General features: G+C 44.0%; 2 protein-coding genes across 4 annotated transcripts; both read right to left on the bottom strand.

Annotated features, from left to right (window-relative positions):
- Positions 1-4,144: 4,144 nt before the first annotated feature.
- Positions 4,145-6,400, bottom strand: COPS9 (COP9 signalosome subunit 9). Its single transcript, XM_062622054.1, has 3 exons — positions 6,318-6,400; positions 6,128-6,200; positions 4,145-4,446 (listed from the first exon to the last, which is right to left on the bottom strand). The coding sequence occupies exons 1-3, from the start codon at positions 6,378-6,380 to the stop codon at positions 4,409-4,411; spliced, it is 174 nt and encodes a 57-aa protein (XP_062478038.1). The 5' UTR covers positions 6,381-6,400; the 3' UTR covers positions 4,145-4,408.
- A 1,415-nt stretch (positions 6,401-7,815) lies between these two features.
- On the bottom strand, positions 7,816-11,228 carry OTOS (otospiralin). Of its 3 annotated transcripts, none has more exons than XM_062622062.1 (4): positions 11,113-11,228; positions 10,714-10,822; positions 10,358-10,384; positions 7,816-8,181 (listed from the first exon to the last, which is right to left on the bottom strand). In XM_062622062.1, the coding sequence occupies exons 2-4, from the start codon at positions 10,763-10,765 to the stop codon at positions 7,997-7,999; spliced, it is 264 nt and encodes an 87-aa protein (XP_062478046.1). In that variant the 5' UTR covers positions 10,766-10,822; positions 11,113-11,228; the 3' UTR covers positions 7,816-7,996. The 3 variants fall into 3 exon arrangements, with proteins under 3 accessions (XP_062478046.1, XP_062478047.1, XP_062478048.1); XM_062622063.1 differs by having other exon boundaries at positions 10,714-10,804; positions 11,113-11,211; XM_062622064.1 differs by having other exon boundaries at positions 10,714-10,792; positions 11,113-11,181.
- Between the last annotated feature and the right edge of the window lie 11,042 nt (positions 11,229-22,270).

Genomic DNA, 22,270 nt, shown 5'->3' with positions numbered 1-22,270 from the left:
ATTGAAAGTTCACCCTTTGAAATACTCTGGAGGAAACTAACACTGAGCAAGGATGGGAGCAAGGCTACCACTTGTTTTTATGATGTTTGTACTATATACAGGTACATGATGAAAACACTCAGTCTGCCATGGGATTTTAGATCAGCAAACCCACCCACAGATCCTCCTTAATCATGCCAGGAGACCAGCCCAGTGTAATGCCATTGCTCTTTGAGGACAGTTTTGCAACTTCCTTACATGCGGGTGCAGTTTGTTACTCTCCAGCCAATCCAAGGGGAAGGAAAGGTTTATTCCACTGAAATGAAAGCATTAAACATCAACACCTATCTCTTACTGTGTGGCAGGATTTCCACCCACAAGACAATCTGTGGGATCCCACCCACAAAGCCGGACAGCTTTATGGAAAGGCATCAGGGAAGCACAAGCAGGAGATCCAGTTGAAGCCCTCCTCTAAATCCCTTTCAGGGAAAATCAGGAATTAGGACTGATTGGAGATTTCCTACACACAAACCGATTTTCCCATAAATAAGAAGTATTCACCAGAAGCCCCTATTTACCAGCTTTAAAAGACACTGCTCCTCTCTCCTGCTCTGAACTACTGTAGCAGCTTGAGGAAAAGGTTATAATTTGGGTCAGGATTCTGACCCCACTGCTTGGCAAAGACCACCTGGATCAACTAGGAAAGGCAAACTAAATAAATCAATCTAGAAATAAAAACATGGAAGTAAATTCTCGTGCCAAAGCCACCCCTGCTGCTAAGGACTGACTTGCATTGTGCAAGTGCTTTCCCAAGAACCCTGATGTGATGCTCACATTCCAGCCCCATCACTGACAGGGGGACTTGCAGAGAACAGGGCTGCACTGTCATCTGCCCAGCGTGTTTCCATGTGCTGAACAACTGCACATTGAGAGCAGGAAGATGCCTGCCAGCTTCCCAACACCCTGGGGAAGCAGGAAGAACTTGATTTAGTAATCAAAATAAATTCCTTCTTTCTTGAGAGAAAGACCTCCCACTTCAATTATTGAAGTTAAATATTAAAAGCAAAATCTTTTAATTCCCTGAGAGTTAACTAAGAAAAACCCCAAACCCCAACCAAGCAAGCAAAACCCACTACTGCCACCCTAGGTCTGAGCTTGCCTGTTCTGGCTCACATGAAGAGCAGTGGAGCACTGCATTCTAACCTGGCAATCAGCTCAGAAGAGGCACTGCAGAAATACTGTACAGACAACAGCCAGCTTCCTTTAGCGTGGCAGCTTTCTCTCCTTCACAATGACTTGATTATTCTCAGCTCAAAATAGCCTGCACATTCTTAATTTCTAAGAATATACCATGACAGCTAAGGGCTTCCCGCAGAGAATGGGCCTCGTGAGTACCGAAGAGAACAGGCTGACATTTAAGTGTTTTGAAGCTATTCCTTTTCATCTGTGCTTCACAACTGGCTGCATCCCTTCTGAAGCACTGTAGCACCTCATCCTGCCAAGACTCAGGCAGGCGGTGGGCTTTATACATTCATAACACTAAGCTTAGAACCTCCATCATCTATTCAGACTAGAATCTTTATTTCGACATTGAAATAGTGATCAGTACCCAGCAGCTTATGAAGTAATATACACAAGTCCAAGTGGGTACAAAATGCTACTAGAAAAGGCTCTTTCTTTCACTCAGGAACACCTATTATGAGTCAAACTACACAGAAGGTACTGGAATCGAAGCTCAATAAATGAAACGGCCAAGGTAGGCAAATGTCCTTTAAATCAATTCTTATCCGAGATGCTGACATCTTGTGACTGTTTTCTGACAACGGGCTGTTTGCCCACAGATTGATTAGACTGAAAGGCCTGACAAATAACACACAAGCAAGGTGAAGCTGAAGGTCATTTGGTTCATTATAGAAGCATTTCTCTATTAGCACCATCCCAAAAGGGACCAAAACAAATTACAGCTCCTGAAGAAGTTCTTAGACATTCACAACTCTCCTTACAAAGATGAGGCTATACACACACTCCTCATCTAGTCGCATTGCGAAGGATAGAGCTTTGTACTTCAGACAGCTACAACAAACCAGCTTTTGGGACCATCCAGCCCTGAAGAATGCTCCTTTCATTTCACTTCATCCTGACAGAACTAACCCAGACCAGGTATCAGATTTAAGTGCAAGCTTAATTAGCGAGTTAACAGCTGGGAACACCAAAGAACCACCTAGAACTCATAGCAGCTACAAGCCAGAGTGGCATTGGCTGCACACCAAGGCAGGTCATGACATTCAGCCTCTTCATACAGAATTTTACCAACACAAACACTTTTACATACCACATAGAGCGAATTCCTTCCCTATAGGAAGGCATGCCATACTTCTCAGGTGCCAACAGCACTAGTTGTGCTGCTTTTAAACATGAAACATGGAAGCTTCACAAAAAATGTGTTAGCTGTACCTACCCTGAATGGGTAGGTCAGGATGAAAACTCAAGAGAGTTTTAGGCTGTACTGGACCATGCACATAATCTGCTCTGTACCCAGTTTCATCAAGATAGGTTCCATGTTTTGATCAAGCAAGATGACATTACAAAACTAAAACTACTTCCCATTAGCACCTTCAAACCAAAGCTTCACAGGTTTTGGATATCTCCAAAATGATAACACCATTCATGCCAAAGAACAACCTGTTCCAAGATGGATTTGTATCACACAATATATATACCTCCTGCTGTCAGCAAACTTAAGGTTCATGTTTCTTACAACTTGAGGGAGGCAAATGAAAAACAAAGAAGTCTGGACAAAACATGAGCGGAAGCATGCCAAAACCAAGACACCCATCTTGAGGAATCTGGGCATCAGCAAAAAAAAAAAATTAGCAGCTAAAAGAGTGAAGAGTTGCTTCTTAAATCTATTCCACCCTTTGCACCTGCCCAGAATGCAGCCTTCATTTACTGGCAGCAGCTCATTGCTCAAAATCCAGTTTGGAGAAAGCACAGCACCAAAGTTACAAAGCCCAAATGCAGTTGGTACCACTCAGGCAAAATGTTTACATTGGTCTCAATGAGGAAAGCTTGAAACCTCTTTAAACAAAGCAAGGCCTGAAAAGAAAAAGGGGACAGGCTCAGCAAGACTGCTCTTGCAGGAACAGATTTTAATGTCAGACGCTACGCAGAGTAAATGTCAGGATGCTGACTTAATGTACACTGCATGATGAAACAGGATGTTGAGAAATCCACAGGAACACAGTTAAGTGTTCCTAAGTCCTACTGTTTTTATCATGCTTCCATTTTTAAGCTCAGGGGCATACTGACTGTTAAGCACACTTGCTGCTACATTTAAGATTTCCTTTTTGTAAGGCAAACGCATGAAAAAAAAACAGCCAAATATGTGGAACAAATATGAGAGGAAAGGGTCTCATTCCAGGTGAAATTTAAATAGTGTGAAGTCTTTAAAGAAAGATCAGTTCTCAGTATTTTTTGTTACCAATTTGTGGAACACAAACCACACTCAAGATTGGACAGGATTAAACTCTTGACTCTGAAATAATACACTAAAAACTCACCTCTTCCGTTCTATGAGATTCAATTTGGTCACTGCAGGGTGCAAAATCAAGCATTTCTAGAAGTGTTCTGAAAACTTGTGTCAAAATCTGAGCTGGTACGTTACAGACCGATTCATATACACTGTACCTCTAAGTATGAATAGTTACTACCTGCTGCCCAAGAATCCTGAAATGATTTTCCTTCTATAGAATACAATTCCAAGAATTAAATTACATATTTAAACCCAGGCATTTTCATGGCCAAGGGCCAGAACATTTCTTTGCTTAAAATATCAAGGTAAACACCAGTAATTTTATTCATGTGCTTCCCAAATTTCAGTCCCGAGGGTAGCTGGGCATCCATCTCCAAACAGAAGGCAATGCACACTTAATGCGACTTAAAAAAGGAGAGTCAGACTACTGAGAACAAGCAACTGTCTTAGCCCCAGGTAATCCTGCACCATGGGACGAACAAAACTCTTCAAGGCAGCAATATCCCCTGCTGTGTACCTTTATACAACTTCCAAAAGCAACAGTGAATGATTTATTAAAACAAAAGAACTGTTCTCGAAGGGAGCTCAGAACACAGCAATACCTACTTCCAAAGTATAGGCCAGAGAGAGGGGTGGGTTTTTTTAGTATTTTATTGAATAAGCACATCAGCAGGTAAAAGGTTAAGAAAAATCTACACAGCTTCCTAGAAATAACAGCCTACAAATCCCCCCTTAGTTATCTTTAACCATCTGGTTTTCATATTTCTCAAGCAGCTTAGCCAGGTTCCCCCCCCCCCCGTGATTTTCCCATTCTGATTATTTTAATAAATAATGGACACCACAGGCGATCCTAGGGAAAAATCCATGTCTCAACACTGCACAGCTGGACAACAAAGTTCACTGGATGTCATCATCATCAAAGAGATCTTCAAAATCTAGTCAGAAAAATAAGATAAGGTAAAATTAACTTTAGAAGTCTCAACTGTTACATATACACATACTCAAGTACAGTTCATTATTTGGTTTAAAGACAGAAATTAAAAAGGTGAATTAGCTAAATGAGACTTATTGCACCATCAGTTATTATAAATGTAACACGAGGGTGGGAAGAGACAGAGAAGAAAGACAGGCACACACATATATATGTTCTCTATCACAGAGAAATTAAATAGCTTCACTTGTACAATACAAGCATTACGATTAAATCCATAAAAGCAAAATAAAGCTTCAAAAGAGGAGCTTTCATAAACACATTATGCAGCCATCACATTCAGAGTGGATCAATCATGATCCCCTGGCTCCAGAACTAAAGAAGTACAGGCTTTATGCATGCAGCAAGTTTCAAATGAGACACTCCTGCAGAATTATGGCTTTAGGTCACAGCATCCAGGCTCTCACCTAGGAGTTGTTTTAAGGCTGACACTCGCATTTCTGATTTGCTGTAAAAATCATTTCCTTAAAAAGCATCTCATTGCTGTGAAGGTGCGAATAACATTTGTCTGTCAGAGCTCATCTCGGACTGGTGAGATGTGGCTGGCTAGGCACAGCTGTTGTACTCATCTTTGGGAAGTACTCCTGAATATGCTGTCGCCAACAAAGAGCTAAGTCCCTTAAAACTATTCAAAGGCATATTAATGCTGAACTTCCTTTTTCATCTGTAGTCTAAGTCTTGAGCAACATGAGAAACCTAACTGATTTCAGAATAGGTTTGTGGCATCAACACCACCACAGCCATCAGATTTTCTAACATGCCTCAAATACACTGTTGAAATGTTTAAACATACTTCTTCAGATGTATTAAGAAAACACCTTAGTAACTCACTGTAAGATGCTGTACATTCTATCGCTACGCAGGCAGATACATCGCTCTTCTCTCTAAATGCAGCTGTATATGCATATATGCTTACAGTTAACTTACAAATGCAGAAAGCATACAAACCCAAAAGTTTTAGTCTGCTTTGGATACATATACATGCATAACTTCAGCAATCTGAGAATCTTCTATAAAGTAGTAACACCCAGAGACAAATGTGAAAAGCAGAGCCCACATTTTAACATGCATTTACACTGTTTAATAGAAACTATTAGATAGAAGGAAGAAGTTCTCCCCTTTGAGGGTGGTGGGGTGCTGGCACAAGGTGCCCAGAGAAGCTGTGGCTGCCCCATCCCTGGCAGTGTTCAAGGCCAGGTTGGAAGGGGGTTGGAGCAATCTGTTCTAGTGGAAGGTGTCCCTGCTCAGGCAGGGGCTGGAACTGGATGAGCTTTAAGGTCCCTTCCAACCCAAACCAGTCTATCAGTCTATGCAGAGAATAAGGCATTGTTCCTTGTAGTAACTAACATGCTAAATCGCCTAAAGCCTGCAGGAGAGGAGAAACACGCCCACATCACCCCCACCCACATCATCTACCACTGAAACTGATGACAGTACTCACTAGAAGCGTGGTTACAGAGACCTTCAGTGACTACAAAAGACACAGGATTAGGAGTCACCCAGCGAGGTTTGCTGTGATCACCTTCACTTTCAGCACCCGTTACTAGGCAGGCCCAAAGCGTTACCAGCCGGGCAAGCTCCCCGGTGCCCTGCTATTCCCCACCCCAGAGCGCGGCGGCGCTTACCGTTAAAGAAGTCGGCGTGCACGGCTTTCTCGTTGGCGGCCAAGTCCATCAGCAGCCCAGTGCTTCCCCCTGCCTGGGAAACAGGCGCTGAAGAGCAGGGCCTCACCAACACCCGCTCCTAACCGGCGGCCCCACCACTTGCCCCCTCGCACGCAGCCCCGGCAGCTCCCCTCCCATCACCTCACCTCACCTCATCGAGGTCCACATAAGGACCGGCCCCCTCAGGGAACATCTCGTCCACAGCGGGCTTCATGACAGCCCCTCAACACACTCCCAGCTTCCGGCCGCGCACTGCCTACTTCCGCCTTAAACCGGCCGGCGGAGCGCCGCTCTGTGCTGCTGGAGGTCTCGCCTTTCTCTGGTAACCCGGGGGGCGGGCCCCGCCGTTGCCATGGCGAGGAGGGCGGGGGAAGCAAAATGGCCGAGCCTAACGTGTTCACCAAGCCTGAGGTGAGGAGAGTCATAGAACCACAGGCTGGTTGAGGTTGGAAGGGACTTTGAAGCTCATCCAGCTCCAACCCCTGCCACAGGCAGGGACACCTTGCACTAGAGCAGGTTGCTCCAAGCCCCTTCCAGCCTGGCCTTCAACACTGCCAGGGATGGGGCAGCCACAGCTTCTCTGGGCACCTTGTGCCAGCGCCTCAGCACCCTCACAGGGAAGAACTCATTCCTTAGAACTAACCTAAATCTCCCCTGTTTAAGTTTTAACCCGTTCCCCCTTGTCCTGTCACTACAGTCCCTAATGAAGAGTCCCTCCCCAGCATCCCTATAGGCCCCCTTCAGATACTGGAAGGCTGCTTTGAGGTCTCTACGCAGCCTTCTCATCTCCAGGCTGAACAGCCCCAATTTCCTCAGCCTATCTTCATACGGGAGGTGCTCCAGTCCCTAATCGTCCTCGTGGCCCTCCTCTGGACTCGCTCCAACAGCTCAATGTTTCTCTTGTGCTGTTGCCACAGAGCTGGACACAGGACTGCAGGGGGGGTGTCCCCAGAGCAGAGTAGAGGAGGAGAATCTCCTCCGTCCTCCTCCTGCTTGTGCTGAAATGGTGTTGAGCTAGCCAGGGGGCTGCTAAAAGGACACCAGTGATGCTGGATTTGCAGCAGGAAGATCAAAACTTATCCCAGGAGAAACTATGTAAATATCTGTCAAAGTTCAGGAGAACTGCCTTGTTTTCAGTACATAATGACTGAATGAACAAAGCGTGAAGGGCCCCAGAGGAGGAGAACATCCTCAGACCAAGAACATAGATCTTATTAGCAAGAAGTTAGCAGTTAAACTGAATTTTAAGACCTGGAGAGGTCTGCCTTCATTATAATACTAAAAATCACACCCCCTTGGGATAAGAGAGCCTTCCTTATGGAACACATGCAGTAAAATAAGCCCAATACTGTGTCTTTAAACAGAGAATATAAGAGCAATGATTGTAGATTACAGAAGCCAACATCAGATGTGCTTGATTTGTGGAAATGCACCACTGAGCAACCTGTACACAATAAATAATGTCTCCTTCTAAACAGACTTACAGTGTGTTTTGAGAGTTCTCTTTCAAACAGGCAACACCGTTCCACTGCAATGGATGTAGCTGTGAATTACACTAGTGGTCCTTCCAGCCACCAAACTCATTGGACTGGTGTTTAAGTACTATATGCAGTGAGCATTATGTGTAAAAAACCACCCAAAACCACACAACAGAATCAATGGGTTTATTGATTTCGCTCAAAAGCACAGATTGTGAGAAAGAAAAGGTTAATTTAAAGCATGACATGCAATGAGTGCGTGGTGTGAGTATTAATAAGTGGCTGAGGGATGCTTTTGCTGGCAGCTGTGCATTCACTTAACCATCTTGGCATCACCTTTAGCAAAAAGCAATTAATGCTCGTGGTTGGGCACATGGTAGCCAAGGTGACTCCCAAAAGGGAACTGGGAAAAGAAGGCTCTGGCCATTTCATTGATCCTGTTGTAGGCTCCTAGGTTCCGGAAATACTCCACGTAGGACCAGAAATCACTGGATGAGAAGGGCCAGTACAGCAAGGCTACAGATTCCTGGTAGGGATCTTAGAGAACAATAAAAAGCACTGCAGATTAGTGTAATACAAAGCATTTTTGCTGAAAGCTTGGGGGCTGGGAGCCAACATGGTTTGGGATTGTGAGTTCCCTTGGGGCTTGTAGGTTCCTTGTGGGCTCCTCTGGCAGGAGAGAGGAGGGCAGAGCCAGTGACCTGCTCTCTGCTCTGGTTGCACCAGGAATGACAGAGTGGGACAAGATGGAGAGTAGGGATAAAGGGGCACCATCAGCATTTGGGGCAATTGAAGACTTGATGAAGCTGCTTGAATTTCTAGAAGGCTGCTGGTTATTTAAAAGCAAGGAGCAATTGCAAATGAAAGCCATTTTTCCTCATTCCATGCCATTTTCTCTGCCCAACATGGAAATATAAGGAATAAGGCACCATCACATACGCTGTGCCCCTGCAGGCGCCTGCTCTGCCTGCAAGTTCCTAGAGCCATGGGAAAGGGCCATGCAGTTGCTCCCCTGCCATCCCCGCACAAAGGCAGCTTGGCTGAGTACAGCACAAGCTGGGAGTGCAGGATCCTCCCCGGGCTCCCAGGAACTAGGTCCATGCTGGCCTGACATTGCAGAGTTGTGCCTCTTCTCAGCAGGCCATACAAAATGGGCTAAGGAAACGGAGAGGAAAGGCATTGCCACTGGGAAGACAGGACAGCTGCTGCCTTTATGTCTGTTTCAGGAAATGGGAAACACTCATTGAAACAAGATTTCAAATTCAGCAGGAAAACAAAATCCATTCTGAAAGTGCAGGAGCTAACTGCTCTTCAGCCCAAACACAGAGGCATATGTTAAAAGTAACCACTAGCTGAGACCACATAGCTACCAACGTCTCTGTGCAGCAAAGCTAAACCCAGTATTCTGATTTGATTTAAAGCCTATTTGAATAAAAAGGAGGCATTCCACTCACCAGGCTCAGCTTGGGACCAGGGTCTTTAGTGGGAATTAAGGGCCTTCAGCAATCTTATTGTCAGACCTTAATTTTATGGAGTGAAGTTTGCAGCATACAGGCACAGATGGCATATAACAGATCAAATGAACCAGCCAAATACTGTCTGCAGAGGAGAATTCAGCGTTTATACTGGCTGACCTTAGATTCACTTTGCAGTCAGCTGCTTGGCCCAGTGTGAAAGAAAGCCATAATTGTTGGTAATGAGAGCAACAGGATGCTGCTTGTTCAAGGTTTTATTTTTAGATTGACACAAACTCTCCTTCCTGAGAGGTTGCTGCAGAAATATTTGCTGTGCACAAATGTAATAGCACCCTTAAACTTGTGAGAACATAGATGATGCATTCAGAAAGTTCATAGGGAGATATAATAGAGCATACGGCACAATGTTTTGAATTCAAAGTAATCACATTAGCCCTTATTCCATATGTATGTATTTCTACTTTCAGTATCTGTTACCATACTCTCTCTGCAAGTTTGTATCTGTGCACTTGGGGTGCTGCTGGCTATCCTGCTAGTAACTGAGAGGAACACCAGCAATAGCAGTACCTGGTTATTACAGATACTTCTATGTAACTCCTTTATCTTAAAGAATTCTGTCTAAAAACACCAGAGAGAGGTGAACTGCCATAATTATCAGAAAGCCAGTGGAAACATCATTAGGATGCTGAGGATTTTTGTAATCAAAGGCAAACAGTAATCCAATGGATTAATCACACAAAGTGACACGAACCACAGGGCAGCTGTGCTAAGGGATTTATTCCAACATTTCTTTAATTGGATTTGTGGCAATTTCTAGATCTTAAGCTTTTTGTGGTAGAAGTCAGTATTTCTTGCCAATGAACAGACACATATACAGTACTACTGTTCAGGATAAACAAAAATCTCAGATGTCTAATACATTTATATGTATGGTGCTTTCCAGTTATGTTTTTGTATGACAGAATTAATGAGCTGACCATAACCCATATTTGTTTTAAGACTGCAAGTATATTAGGTCTAATATTAGGCATTAATACTTCAGGTTTTTCATAAGTTTTAAAGACATTTCTAAGAATTCACTCTTCTTTCTCCACCAGAACTGGATGAAAGCACTCCCACAGCCCACCGAGGTTAGTAAAGTTCCTGCCAAAATTGCTGCTGGGATCAGGTCTGGGAGTTACAAATGACTGTCATAATTGTTAGTGATACAAAGGAAGGAATAACACATTAAGAATTACCATCTCCATTCTGGATTGACCGGGCATCTGTAAATAAAGAGGAGACCATCAGTACCAGCTCCTGCACAGAAGGACTTGCTGTAAATAAAAGCTTTGCTGCATAGCCAGAAGCTCACAAATTCTCCAGTGCACACTCAGGACCCTCTGTATAACCAAACTTGTTTCCTCAACAGCTGAATAATGAACTCCCCATTTGCAGTCACCCAGTGCTACAAACCAAATACTCTTAACTAACAGCCAGAGCAGTTGAGATTTATACATGAACTCTATCTGATACTAAACAGAAGATCCTGTATTAGTAACAATATTTGTCTACTTGAAAAAGTTAACGAGAATGAATTCAGCAGTAATCTTACCTGTGAGCATGTTCGTCAGCATACAGAAGAGAAATAAGCCCATAAATGTCATCTTCTCTGCAAGATACTGCTTGTGTTTCTGAAAAATAATCTGAACACTTGAGGATTACTACAAGAGATTAAGAATTATGCAAAGTCTATTATTTCTTCTTTAATTAGAAGAATATGTTCCAAACTAGATCCTAAGTATTAATTAAGGCATATCAAGATCCAATTACATTTCCTTGCTGTTTCGGAACTGCAAGGCAGAGTATTAAAAGAACCACAGTCCTGAAGGATGTACTGGTATTTTATTATTAGGTGGCATAAATCCAAAAGGCTTCTCTGAATTAAAATGAAATTAAGTGTCTTTGGAAATATTTTATTTTGTGGTTAATTTAATTTCACTCTAGAAGTTACCTCTCTCTTTCCCCCTTCCTTGTTCTTGCAGTAGTAACTGACTGTAGCTCCAAGTCAGCTACAAACTCCAAAAGGATTTCAATTGCTGTAAAATAGCAGCACTGTTTAAAGGAGGGTGGGGGGAAAGGAGAGAAACGTCACCGAATTGCTACACCAATCTGATGTTGTCTCCTTCAGGTAGAGGGATTTTAACTGCTCGCATTTGCATTATATTTCAGCACTGTCCCTGGGAGAGACAGTGGACAGTTTCTGAGAGGAAATCAGAATCAACTTTGGTGATAATACTTTTGTGTTTTGAAGACAGAGGGAGAACATGCAGAAGCAATTTCAGTGATTATTACCTTTGCTGACCTCCTGCTTGTATTTCTTTCTGCCTCTCTAGAAAAATAGATTTTAAGAAATGTTATTTGAGCAAATTGCTAAGAGGTTATTGAGTTCCCTCTCCAGCTGAGTCACAAAACCCTCACACACTTGACACTGATTTATGTTTTTTACTTGGGATCCTTAAAACATAGATCTTCAAGTGTACATAGGCACCAACTGCCCACTGAAATCAATTGGCTTACATTAAGCAAAGCAGTAGGTCCCCAGTGGCCACAGCCATGCTGGTGGTGCAGGCACTGCAGCCTTCAAAGAGGGTGCATTGAAATGCATTTTAACATTATACTGATTTCCTGAAAGGATTCCTCTCCCAGTGCCAAGTGGGTGCTTTGGGTTCTGATCTGTGCAGGTTGCTGAATGGATCCAGCACTCTGAGAGGCCTGGAGGGGAGACACTGGAGAATATTCAATTGCTGTGTACATCTTGATTCGCTTTCTTTTAGCACAAACCTCCTGATCACAGCAGGTCTGGTCAGGGACTAAGGTACAGCACAAGGTGCTCTGCAACTCATGGGGACATGACAGATTTCCATGCTCCTAGAAGATGTGGCCTTCAGCTCCTGTTGCCAAACCTGGCACCTGTTTCCAGATGGCTCCTCTCTGGAAATGAAATGCCAGCTCAACAGCTCACTGCTCACATTCACACTGCCATGATCTGATCATATGGTTGCTGATCTATCTGCTGTCTCTCAGCTGGGAGTCTTCAGTTGCCTTTACAGTCTACAAAATCATTCATCCATCTCAATTCTAGACACCTTCATTTCCCAACTGTGTCCTTACACTGGTGCCTGTGCTATACCACATCCACCAGTCTGCCACAGGAGTACCACCGAGGGAAGGTCTGCATAGTCATGCAAAGTCCTGGAGCAGAGAGACGCAGGTGAGTGGCCTTGCAGGAGACCCCAGCTTTGCTGGAGTTTATTCCTATCTACATGCTGAGTTAGATAGCCCTGCCAAGAATTAATTAAAGATGTTCTGAGCAAGGGATAAAAAGAGTGCTTTGTAGCACACCAATCTGTGCTAACTCCTGTGGAGGCTGAAAAGAAAAATATTATGAGAGCAGAGCCTATTCAATCTTTGTTCAAATCCAGGTTGGACAGGGCTTGGAGCAACCTGCTCTAATGGAAGGTGTCCCTGCCCATGGCAGGGAATTGGAACTGGATGAGCTTCAAGGTCTCTTCCAACCCAAACTATTCTATGATTCTATGAAAGTTTTTAATCCTCCTGCTTAATATTTCCTAGGCCTGTACGAGGGGTCCATAGATCAGCCGCCTCTGCCCCACTCATCTGAGTTACAGCACCTGCTGGTGGGAGAAGGCACTTTCATTGCTTGGTGGAGCTCTGTGATGCAGCCATGTACTCAGGTCCATCTTCCAGCACTTCCTGCAAAGCCAAACAGTACTTCCCCTTTCACTGCCTAATCTGTATATCCTGTTCAAATAAACTATGGGAAGCACTGCCATATGCTAACACACACACAAAAGTTATTAGCTGTAACTGAATAACTAGTAAAAAGATACTTCTCTGCACATCCATCAGTAGCTTTTGGTTTTGACAGTAGGTAAGGGAAGTACAGTTCCAAGTGGGAGGTGAGGTAACACATTTTGGATCATGGTGAAGAAGAATAGTAATGTTCTTGACAGAGCCACATCCTGCATCTCTTCCCTCTAGGAATTAACAGTGCTTGTAGGAGGATGGTAGTCACAGAAGTTATCAGATTCAGGGACGCTCAGGTCACAGCATGTTCTGCTGCAACACTGGATGATTTTAGGAGGATTCCTATAACTATAAACATACACCTTTACCTCCTTTAAGGTTTCTTATTCTGTCTTTTGAAGCTTGGAGTTACCAGCTTCCAGATCTAGGAGGATCACAGATCTGCCATTGTGTGACTATCTTTTAACTACTACAGGCTTATCATGTAACTCATATCAAAGTCTTCTCTTTGACAGTGCACAGATTGGGTGGAAATATATTCTCATGGTTCCCATGCTAAAGGAGGTCTAGGAAATTACAGAAAAAGGGTGAGAACTAGCACTTGAAACAGTTTCATCAGGAGATACAGCCAAGAGATACAGTTGTTTTAAATGCTAATTTTAATCTTCTTTCTATCAAGGCTTCTGCTGTTGTACATGACTACTTCCTACCTAGGTCTCTCTGTTTTAAACACAGTATTGGACTAGAAGAGAACTGGTGAGTTCTCATCAGTTGCTCGACAAACAGTGCATGGTGGGTTCAGTGTGCCAAACAGAACACTGCATTTTCTGGTGCCAACCAGAAAGCACACTATGCACTAACTTGGCAGCGTTTGTATTATGCTGCAAGCATGCTCATGCCATCTCCTTTCTTTTTGCTCTAGGACCCTTTTCCTTTTTTCAGAGGGCAATTGAAGTAACAGCAGTGGATGCCCAGCACAAGCACTGGTATGGATCAGTTAGCAGAGCTCTCCACTAGTAATTGCTGCCCTGTAGGCTTCTTCACTACTGAGCAGTAATTGGAGATGCCATGGTGCCCACAAATGCAAATCTGGCACAGCAGCAACCACATTTCAGTAGTTACTATAGCAGTTAGCAGGGCAGCTGTGAAAGAGTTCAGTGTTTTAATTTCTACTCATTTTGGAAAGAAACTCAATGTTTTTAGTCTCAGAGTTTGAAACACTTATTTTTTCTGGCAGCAAGTTCTTCAGGAACCTCATTCTAAAGTTTGTATGAACTTTTTAGATAAGCCCATTGACTCATAAAACCTTTGCTACATTATAGAAGGGGTTGATGGTAAAGAGCTTATCCCACCCACCTGTCTCAGGAGGATCCAATGAATACACACTTTTAGTAGATGGCTTTCAAAGCCAGAAAATCCTACATTCATCAGTCAGAGACAGAAATCAATTGGAGCATAGAGGACAGTCCCTTAGGAATAGGGGAATGCAGTTCAGGCAGTGCAGTTGTTTATGTGACTTGCTCCCTGATGGGGAGCAGCCCTGGAGCTGCCAGCCCCACAAGCCTGCCTTCAGGTGGGCCCATTGCTAATGGGCTGCTTTGCACAGAGCCAGACCCTGTGGAGCAATTCAGCTCTCCTTGTTGATTAACTAGAAACAAAGATAAGGGGATATGAAAAAGCAACTTTACGGGTGCCTTTGTTTTCTCAATAGCGACGTTAGACTGGTATTAACACACGGAAAAAAAAAGAATCCTATAATCCTCCAGGCACTGAGAAAACCCCTGAACACTGTTTTAAAGAAACTGAATATTTCCTATTTAATCGACAGGCAAAAGCACACACATGCAGAGCTCTGTAAGAACTTACTAAAAAGCTAAATGGCACTTATGGCTGCATCTGAAGTGATCTGCCCTTGGGTTGAGTAGTCAGTGTCCCCTGTAGGGCTGCAACACATCTGCACATCAGAGAAAAAAATCCATCAGTGACATAGATAGACCATCCCTGGGAAACACAAATATTTGATTATTTCCTCCAGCAATTGAGCCCAAATAATACAGATCAAAAGGAGATTCCTGTGACCAGAGTATCCTGTGCTCAGACAGGTGTGAATTGCCCTAGATCTTTCAGACATTCACAGCTTCATTTTTCTTTCCTTTGAGCTGTGCTTCTCTTTTTTGTGAATACAAAAGCTCTAAAAATCTTCTGGTGATGCTAGGTTAGGCAGGATAGTAAAGCCAAGGGCAGGGATGAGGACCTCACAGTACCAAGCAGCTGAATAACAAAATGGCCAATAAAAGTAAATATCAAGTGAGGTACCTGGGTAAATATTCCCAACTCTTAAGGCCCATGATATCTGACAATTTCCACTCAGAAACTAGATTTGGAGCTACAATAGATAGTTCTTGTAAAATACTGTTCAGTGCTCAATCACAGACAAAAAGGAAAATTCAATAGTATGAGAGGAAAAAGCCCACAAGGCATCATTATGCCATCGTGCTACAGTTGCTCCCCTTTTGAGTACAGCATGCATTTTTTGTTTCATCATCACAGAAGGACAGGATAGAACAAGTAAAGCTACAAAGAGGGTTTAGAGGGGCTCTTAGTCAATGAGCAGCTAAAGCAGGCTGGGATTCTTCCAGCCAGTAAAGGGATGAGCACTAGCTTGTTCAAAACAAAGGGTTGTGGGGTTTGGTACAGTTAAGTTGTGGCATGTCTTGTCATAATTTATTATTAACTACACAGCGTCCTGGCTGAGGGTGTCTGAGCCTGGCCTGGGAGCAGAGCATGACCAAGAGCACCACACTTTGCTCTGTGTCTTATTCTTCTCAACCATCCCCTGCTGCTGGGCCAGGTGAGCTCCCAGGCTGACCCTGTGGTTCTTACAGTTTGTTTTACTGAAATATTGCACATTCCCAGTTCTTGTGAAAAGATGTTTTTCATGCCAGCTGCTGGCTTGATCATCCTGATTACAGTAGCCCCTGGAAGCAATTGAAGAGAGACACAGCAGATGTGTATGGATAGTTATCTATAGTTAACTGCAGTGCAGTTAAAGGTAGCCAAGTTAAAATGAACCACTGACACATATTGGAGCTAACTGCCAAGGTGAAGGACAGTTACAAGCCATAGAGTTAAGGAGTAGCCCTGCACTTAATAAATCAGACTTGAGAGCAAACAAGAAAGTATCTGTCCACGTTTATTTCAACTTCCTTGTAACCTTTCTCCAGATAGAGGTCAATTTGTAGATGCAAATGAGTTTCCAGGTGTTCACAGATAGCAGGCAGTGCTGTACACAGCAGCAGGTAGTGAAACCAAAGCAAGGGAGCAGTTTCACCAGCACAAAGACTAGTGTATCTAGGCTGCCTAGGTGGGGTAGAATTTGCTAATGGTTTCAAACTATTCCTGCAATCGGCAAAATGGAATATTAGATGCAACAAGTCCACTTGGTTGCCTACATCTTATTTCCTCAGGAGACAACAGACTTTCCCAGCCTTAGCACCACAGAAGGTGCATTGCAGTAAGGAGTGTTTGTTTCCAAGCAGTTCTGCTGCAGGGACAATGAGAGGCATCAGCACCCAGATTCTGGTAGCAGAGCCTCCAGGACTTCTTCTTTCCTGAATCCACATTAGGCCTGTATTTGTTTCCAAGGCACCTTTTTCAACAAATTGATGTGTTCTTTGCTTTAGCTGTGCTCAGCTTATTCAGCACAGCCATAGATGACTGTGAGCTCAACAGGGAAACTGACACACACATCACTAAGCCCTTTCACAGCTCTCAAGAGAGGGTATGTTTTTCCCATTGCCATTGTGGTTAGATGCATCATATCAATAATCTCCACCATTTTGAAATATACTCACAATAAATTGCTTTTCAGATTGAGTGAATGCTGCAGCTACACTTAATATCTCCAGCCATCAGCAGCTGTTTATTGCTCCCATTTCTCTTTAAATATAGATACATTAAATATTTTGTTACTAAACGATGTTAAGATTTTAGTAGGACAAAAAGGAGCTTCTTTACACCCAGGGTCCTGTCTTCCCTTTGATTCATGCTCCAGGGTTCTTCAATATCACCAGAGTTATACCTGCCCACAAACAGCTTTGCCCTATGGACAATAAAAATTGATTAAATAGGAATAAGAGATGGGGCTTGATTACAAAAAATCCATCAAGAAAAGCTGAGCAAGTTGCTGGTATATTTGGTACCAGCAATCAATGAGACTGTATTAGGGGCTGTATCATTGAAGCAGGCTGCCAGACACCTATGAAGGAAGCAAGCGCTGCACAATGCCCTGGCTACCCAGAAGAAAGGCATTAGGCCATGGAGACCATCCAGCTATCAAGAGATGGTTTCAGCTGCAAAGGGGGATGTGTACATTTAAAAGAGACTTCTACCAAGGAGGCAGGTTCTATCAAGTTCAATCTATTGATCTGGATGATATGACTGAAAAGTGCAGCCACCCTGTGTGCTCTCTGCATGAGATGCTGCTCAGTACAACAAGCACCCACATCTTACCTCCCCTCAACCTTTAGCATTTGGCAAAACAAGATTTTTTAAGGTTTGAGAAGTGCATTAATGCACTGGGGAGGAGCTGCCTGCCAGCATAGGAAGAGCTGCACCAGGAAGGACAGTGCCCCTCGTGCTGCTCCAGACAAGGCTCAGAGATCTGTGTTCTTCTTGGTCCTGCAAGCGGGGGAACAAATTCTTCAGTAAAGGCTGCAAGTAGGATCAGGAGGTTACCACTGCTTTGAACAGTCACCCTTCCTGGACAGTAGGAGGAAAAACCTCAAGACCTGCAAGAGTCCCAGCTTGGCTCAGCTGCATGTAACTTTGCCTCTCTCGGGTACCACAAATACCATGATGCCATAGGAGACCTATGCTCTAACAGCTGCAAATGCCATTACAGCTGGAAACTTGTGCTCTGCTGGGCATTGAGGAATAAACCTGAAGGACACAGAGGAAGACTCACAAATGCGACCACAGAGCTGTGGCCATCATTTCTCTTTGCAAACACATAACTCGCCATAGCCCATCTATGCCAGCCCCATGGAAAGGATAACACGTGGCTCTGTATCCTTAGCTGAGGAGCAGAGAGGATTTGTGAACACTCTTGTCTCCTGCATCCTATGTTCCCTCAAAGTTAGCAAAGCAGCCAAGGAGTTTCATATGCCTGTCAGGAAAGAATGATTTTGTTTATCGATCGTACAAAGGTTTGCTGTTTTAAAGACTGAAAGGATGAGGGCTATCAGTCACCATCCCAAAGTGAGACAGCAGTTACCTTCTGTCCCACTTTTTCCAGGTAACTGTCATTAGTGCTAATATTGTGGTTGGAGCAGAAAGAACAAATCCTGCACAGCTCTAGAAGCTTATAAATTATAGGAACACAAGTAGCTAGTGCCTTATACATTGGAGGTAGAGCTTAGCCTTATAACTTCCCTATTTTAAGGCAGCATTTGCTCTGAGCAGGCATCGAGCCTTCTAGGTTAGCAACCATACCAAGCTGTACAACCTACTTGGCAGGGAGGAGTTCTCAGAGGTTTTAAGTTCTGGTTTGGAGTGATGTGCTAAACTCCAGTGAGGTTGAACAAAACTGAGCCTAGTACAAAAAGTGAGTGAATTGCATGAATTATTCTTTAAAACAGCTTTGTTGGCCTCAACACTCTGAAATTCCTCAATGCTTACAGGTGAACACATGGAAAGCCATTCTTGTCCACAGCATTTGCTGCTATATAGTTCATGTGATGATCATATCCTGCAGCCCATGTTTGAGCCATTACTTTGCAGTCTGTTTGTAACTGAACGTGACTGACAGTCCAGACTATTACATGACTCAGTATTCAGTGTAATGCCACTTTTTGCCAGTACTGACTGAAGTTAAGCCACATGCATCTGCAAGGCAGCTTTAGCAGAGCCCTGGCACAGAAGTTAATGCGGATTGTGTCTCTCTGCAAAACTGAAACGAAGTAGGAAGCGCTGCAGTTGCTAGGGCTGTTTTATGCCAAAGTCCAGCCCAGCTTGGGGCTCCGGCTCCCTCTGCTGTCCACAGCCCGGGGATGCCTGCTTTGGATTTGCTCACTCTGGCAGGGGCTCCTCTTGGATTTGGCATTTTGGTAGTCACTCGTTTCATTTTTTTCCTGACTCTACTCAAATTAAGCTACATCCGGAAATCAACAGAGAGCAGGACCAGGATCATAGAACCACAGAATCGTTTGGAAGGGATGTTAAAGCTCATCCAGTTCCAATCTGCTGCTACAAGGTTGCTCCAAGCCCCGTCCAAGCTGGCCTTGAACACTGCCAGGGATGGGGCAGCCACAGCTTCTCTGGGCACCCTGTGCCAGTGCCTCAGCACCCTCACAGGGAAGAATTTCTTCCCGATGTCTAATCACAGTCTCCCCTCTGTCACTTTAAAGCCATTCCCCCTTGTCCTGTCCCTACAGGCCCTTGTACAAAGTCCTTCTCCAGGTTTCTTGTAGCCCATTTAGGCACTGGAGCTGCTCTAAGGTCTTCCCTTAAGGAACCTTCTCTTCTGGAGGCTGAACCAGCCCAGCTCTCTCAGCCTGGCTCCAGAGCAGAGCTGCTCCAGCCCTCAGAGCATCTCTGCGGCCTCCTTCCATCAGCTTCACATCCCTCCTGTATTGTTGCCCCCAGAGCTGGTCACAGGACTGGGGGTGGGTGTGTGTGGGGGGGTGTGTCTCTCCAGAGTAGAGGGGTGGTCACAACGGTGAAAATCTGGTCTCAGAAGGGGGATATGTTACCTCAAGAGACTTTGTTTTATAGCACTGACATTGTTTGCTCAGGGGAGTCCTGGAACATTCTTGGGTGGTGTGTGAATATTGGGTCAAGGCTCCATTTAAAGCTGCAATTAAGTGATAAAGGCCAGTTGCTCTTTCTAGTCTATCCAGCACAGCTCAGTGTCACCATCACCATTAAGATGCACAGTCATACTGTCGAGGATGGGCTGCACTACAGGTCCAAAGGTGAATTCAGGCTGTTCCTAAACTTGTTTCTCAAAAGGTATTTAACAAGTACTTCAGCAAATGCTTTTGTTATTGAAGGAGATACCACAGTTTCTTCTAACCCAGAAAGAAATCAAGAGCACTTTACGTCATCTATGCAGACACCATTCACTTTTATGGCATCAAAGGGGAAAAGAAGCCACTATCACTTTCCCAGACCTCTTACTCCCCAATAGTTGTGCTCCTCTGGCTATTATAGGAAGGCAGTACTGAGCAGTAACTCACCCAGCCTGCTGTGAATGAGAGCCCCAAATACACAGGCAGGATCCATAGCACAGGAACAGTTGTGGCTCTAACTGATCTGAAAACCAGCACTCCTATAACAGAGCTTAGAATAGGGCTTGTAGCCCTGGGCTGATCTTAAATAGGCTCTTGGGTCCATGGGCAGGGAGGGTTGTGTGCTTTGGCCCCTGACAACATGTCTGTCTGTCACAGGGAAGAGAAACAAAAGAGCAAGTGGGGGTACATCAAATCTGTGGAGGCTCACACAGTTGCATTTTAAGGTTTACATGCAGCTCTGTATGCAAACATTTGCTTCTTTGATACAGCACTATCTCTTTTCTGAAGACTTCAAGATGCACTGGAGATGAGGGCTCAGCCTATGAGGTGCTGCCTCCTTTGACCTTGCTGCAGCACAGCATTTAAGCACGTGTTTAACTTTGAACCTAGGGGCTTGCTGAAACTGGTGAGAGATGTACTTCAAGTGCTTTGCTGGACTGGGGCCAGAGAGCATGGTGTGTTGTGAGGATGGGCTGTAATTAACTCAGGCTCACAATGCCCCTTTGAGGTACACATTGCTGTGAGAGCTGCTCCAAAAATGAAAATGCCATCCCATGGGAAATTCTGTTAGTTCAATATTTTTTTGCAAAGGGGAAAGTGAACGCATGAATGTGGGCTTTAAATCAGATAAAGCTATGAAATAGAAATGATTTAAATGTGCTCCACTTCCTACCTGTTTCATATCACCTTCTCTTTGTCCTTGACAAAAGATTAAGAAGAAATAATGGTGGGTTTTAGCTGGGTGTATGTAAAACCTGTGACCATCCTTAACTGTTCTGAAGCTGTAAGAGTAAATTAAAATTTCATCAATATAACTTCCCTTCCAGGCCCTATGTTTGTATCACAGCGCACTTAGAGGATGATTTATGGAAAATAAAGAGGAAAAAAGACATCCTTGCCAAGAGCATGTGAGACCTTCCTGAAAGCACATGAGTGTGTAAGGCAGATAGCAAGGGGGAGGTGCCCACGCTTACAGATGCAGAGGTAAAGCAGCTGACAGGACTGGGAGAGAATGCAACCATCATGGCTGGGAATCAGAGTCTTCCCATTGCAGTGTGTCCATAAATCCTCATTTCTTCTGGAAACAGCACCGCAACCCAGGCAGAAGTTGTGTGGGGTACTTAGTTCTAGGTAACAGGGCAGGCAGCAGCTATTTCTGATAGCACTGCAGAGAAAGTAAGTTAAACACAATTTTCACCTGGCTTATTGACCAGGGATGGAATAAGTTAGATGTTTTAATTAAGTACATGCCTTAATGTCTACTGAATCGTGGCTTCTTCCAGGATTTAAGCCAGAAATGACTGAAGTCTTTAGATTTCCACTGTCTTTCCGCTGTGTGACATCAGGTAACTTATCTGGATGATTGGTTTTAAGCCTTCCAACAACTCCATTCATTTCAGTTGGATATCTCCTGCGTGCCAGCTCTTTGCAGTCAGCTATGCCAAGTTTCAGCTAGGGAGGCTGGTAAAGATGGCACTAAGAGAAAAATATAATTCAAATGAGACCCGGGAGAGCCAGGCTCTATTTAGAGCTGTGCCATGGCATTTCTGGGTAACAGGTCATTCATGCTATTGTTTTAGGTATTAGATCTGCATCAGTGTAAGTGACGCAAGGTGATGTGCACAGAAGAGCCAGGAATTACTGTTAATAATGTGAGGCAAGGACAGAGGCAGCAGGAGCCAAGGGTGGATGGGATGACTCTAGTCCTCATTCTGATGTGGAGGTATGGTAGATCCCGCAGTCTGTGCTAGTCTGCAGCAACCACACAGGATTACTTTTAATGTATTTTTGTGCTGCTCTAGGTCAAGGGTTGATGAGAGGAGTTTCTCTAAAGTTCTGCAAGGGCAAGGGAAAGTAACCATGAACGTGATAAAAGGCCAGAGAAGGACTAAGCGCCTTGCTGGCTTCAAACATAAACGTGTCCTTATAAAAATAGGGCCATTTCCTTGTAACTAGAGTGTGCAGGAAGTTTGTTTTTCTAAGCAGAAAATAGAACCTGTTCTTAATGAGGAACACTTGTCCACGGTCAAAGATCTTGTCAACAATGGT

Source organism: Pezoporus occidentalis, unplaced genomic scaffold, assembly GCF_034315485.1.
Source record: "Pezoporus occidentalis ecotype Australia unplaced genomic scaffold, CSIRO_AGI_Poc_V1 ctg239, whole genome shotgun sequence".
Lineage (NCBI taxonomy): Eukaryota > Metazoa > Chordata > Aves > Psittaciformes > Psittacidae > Pezoporus > Pezoporus occidentalis.
The sequence above is the reverse complement of the archived record's forward strand: the minus strand, read 5'-3'. Positions and strand labels throughout refer to the sequence as shown.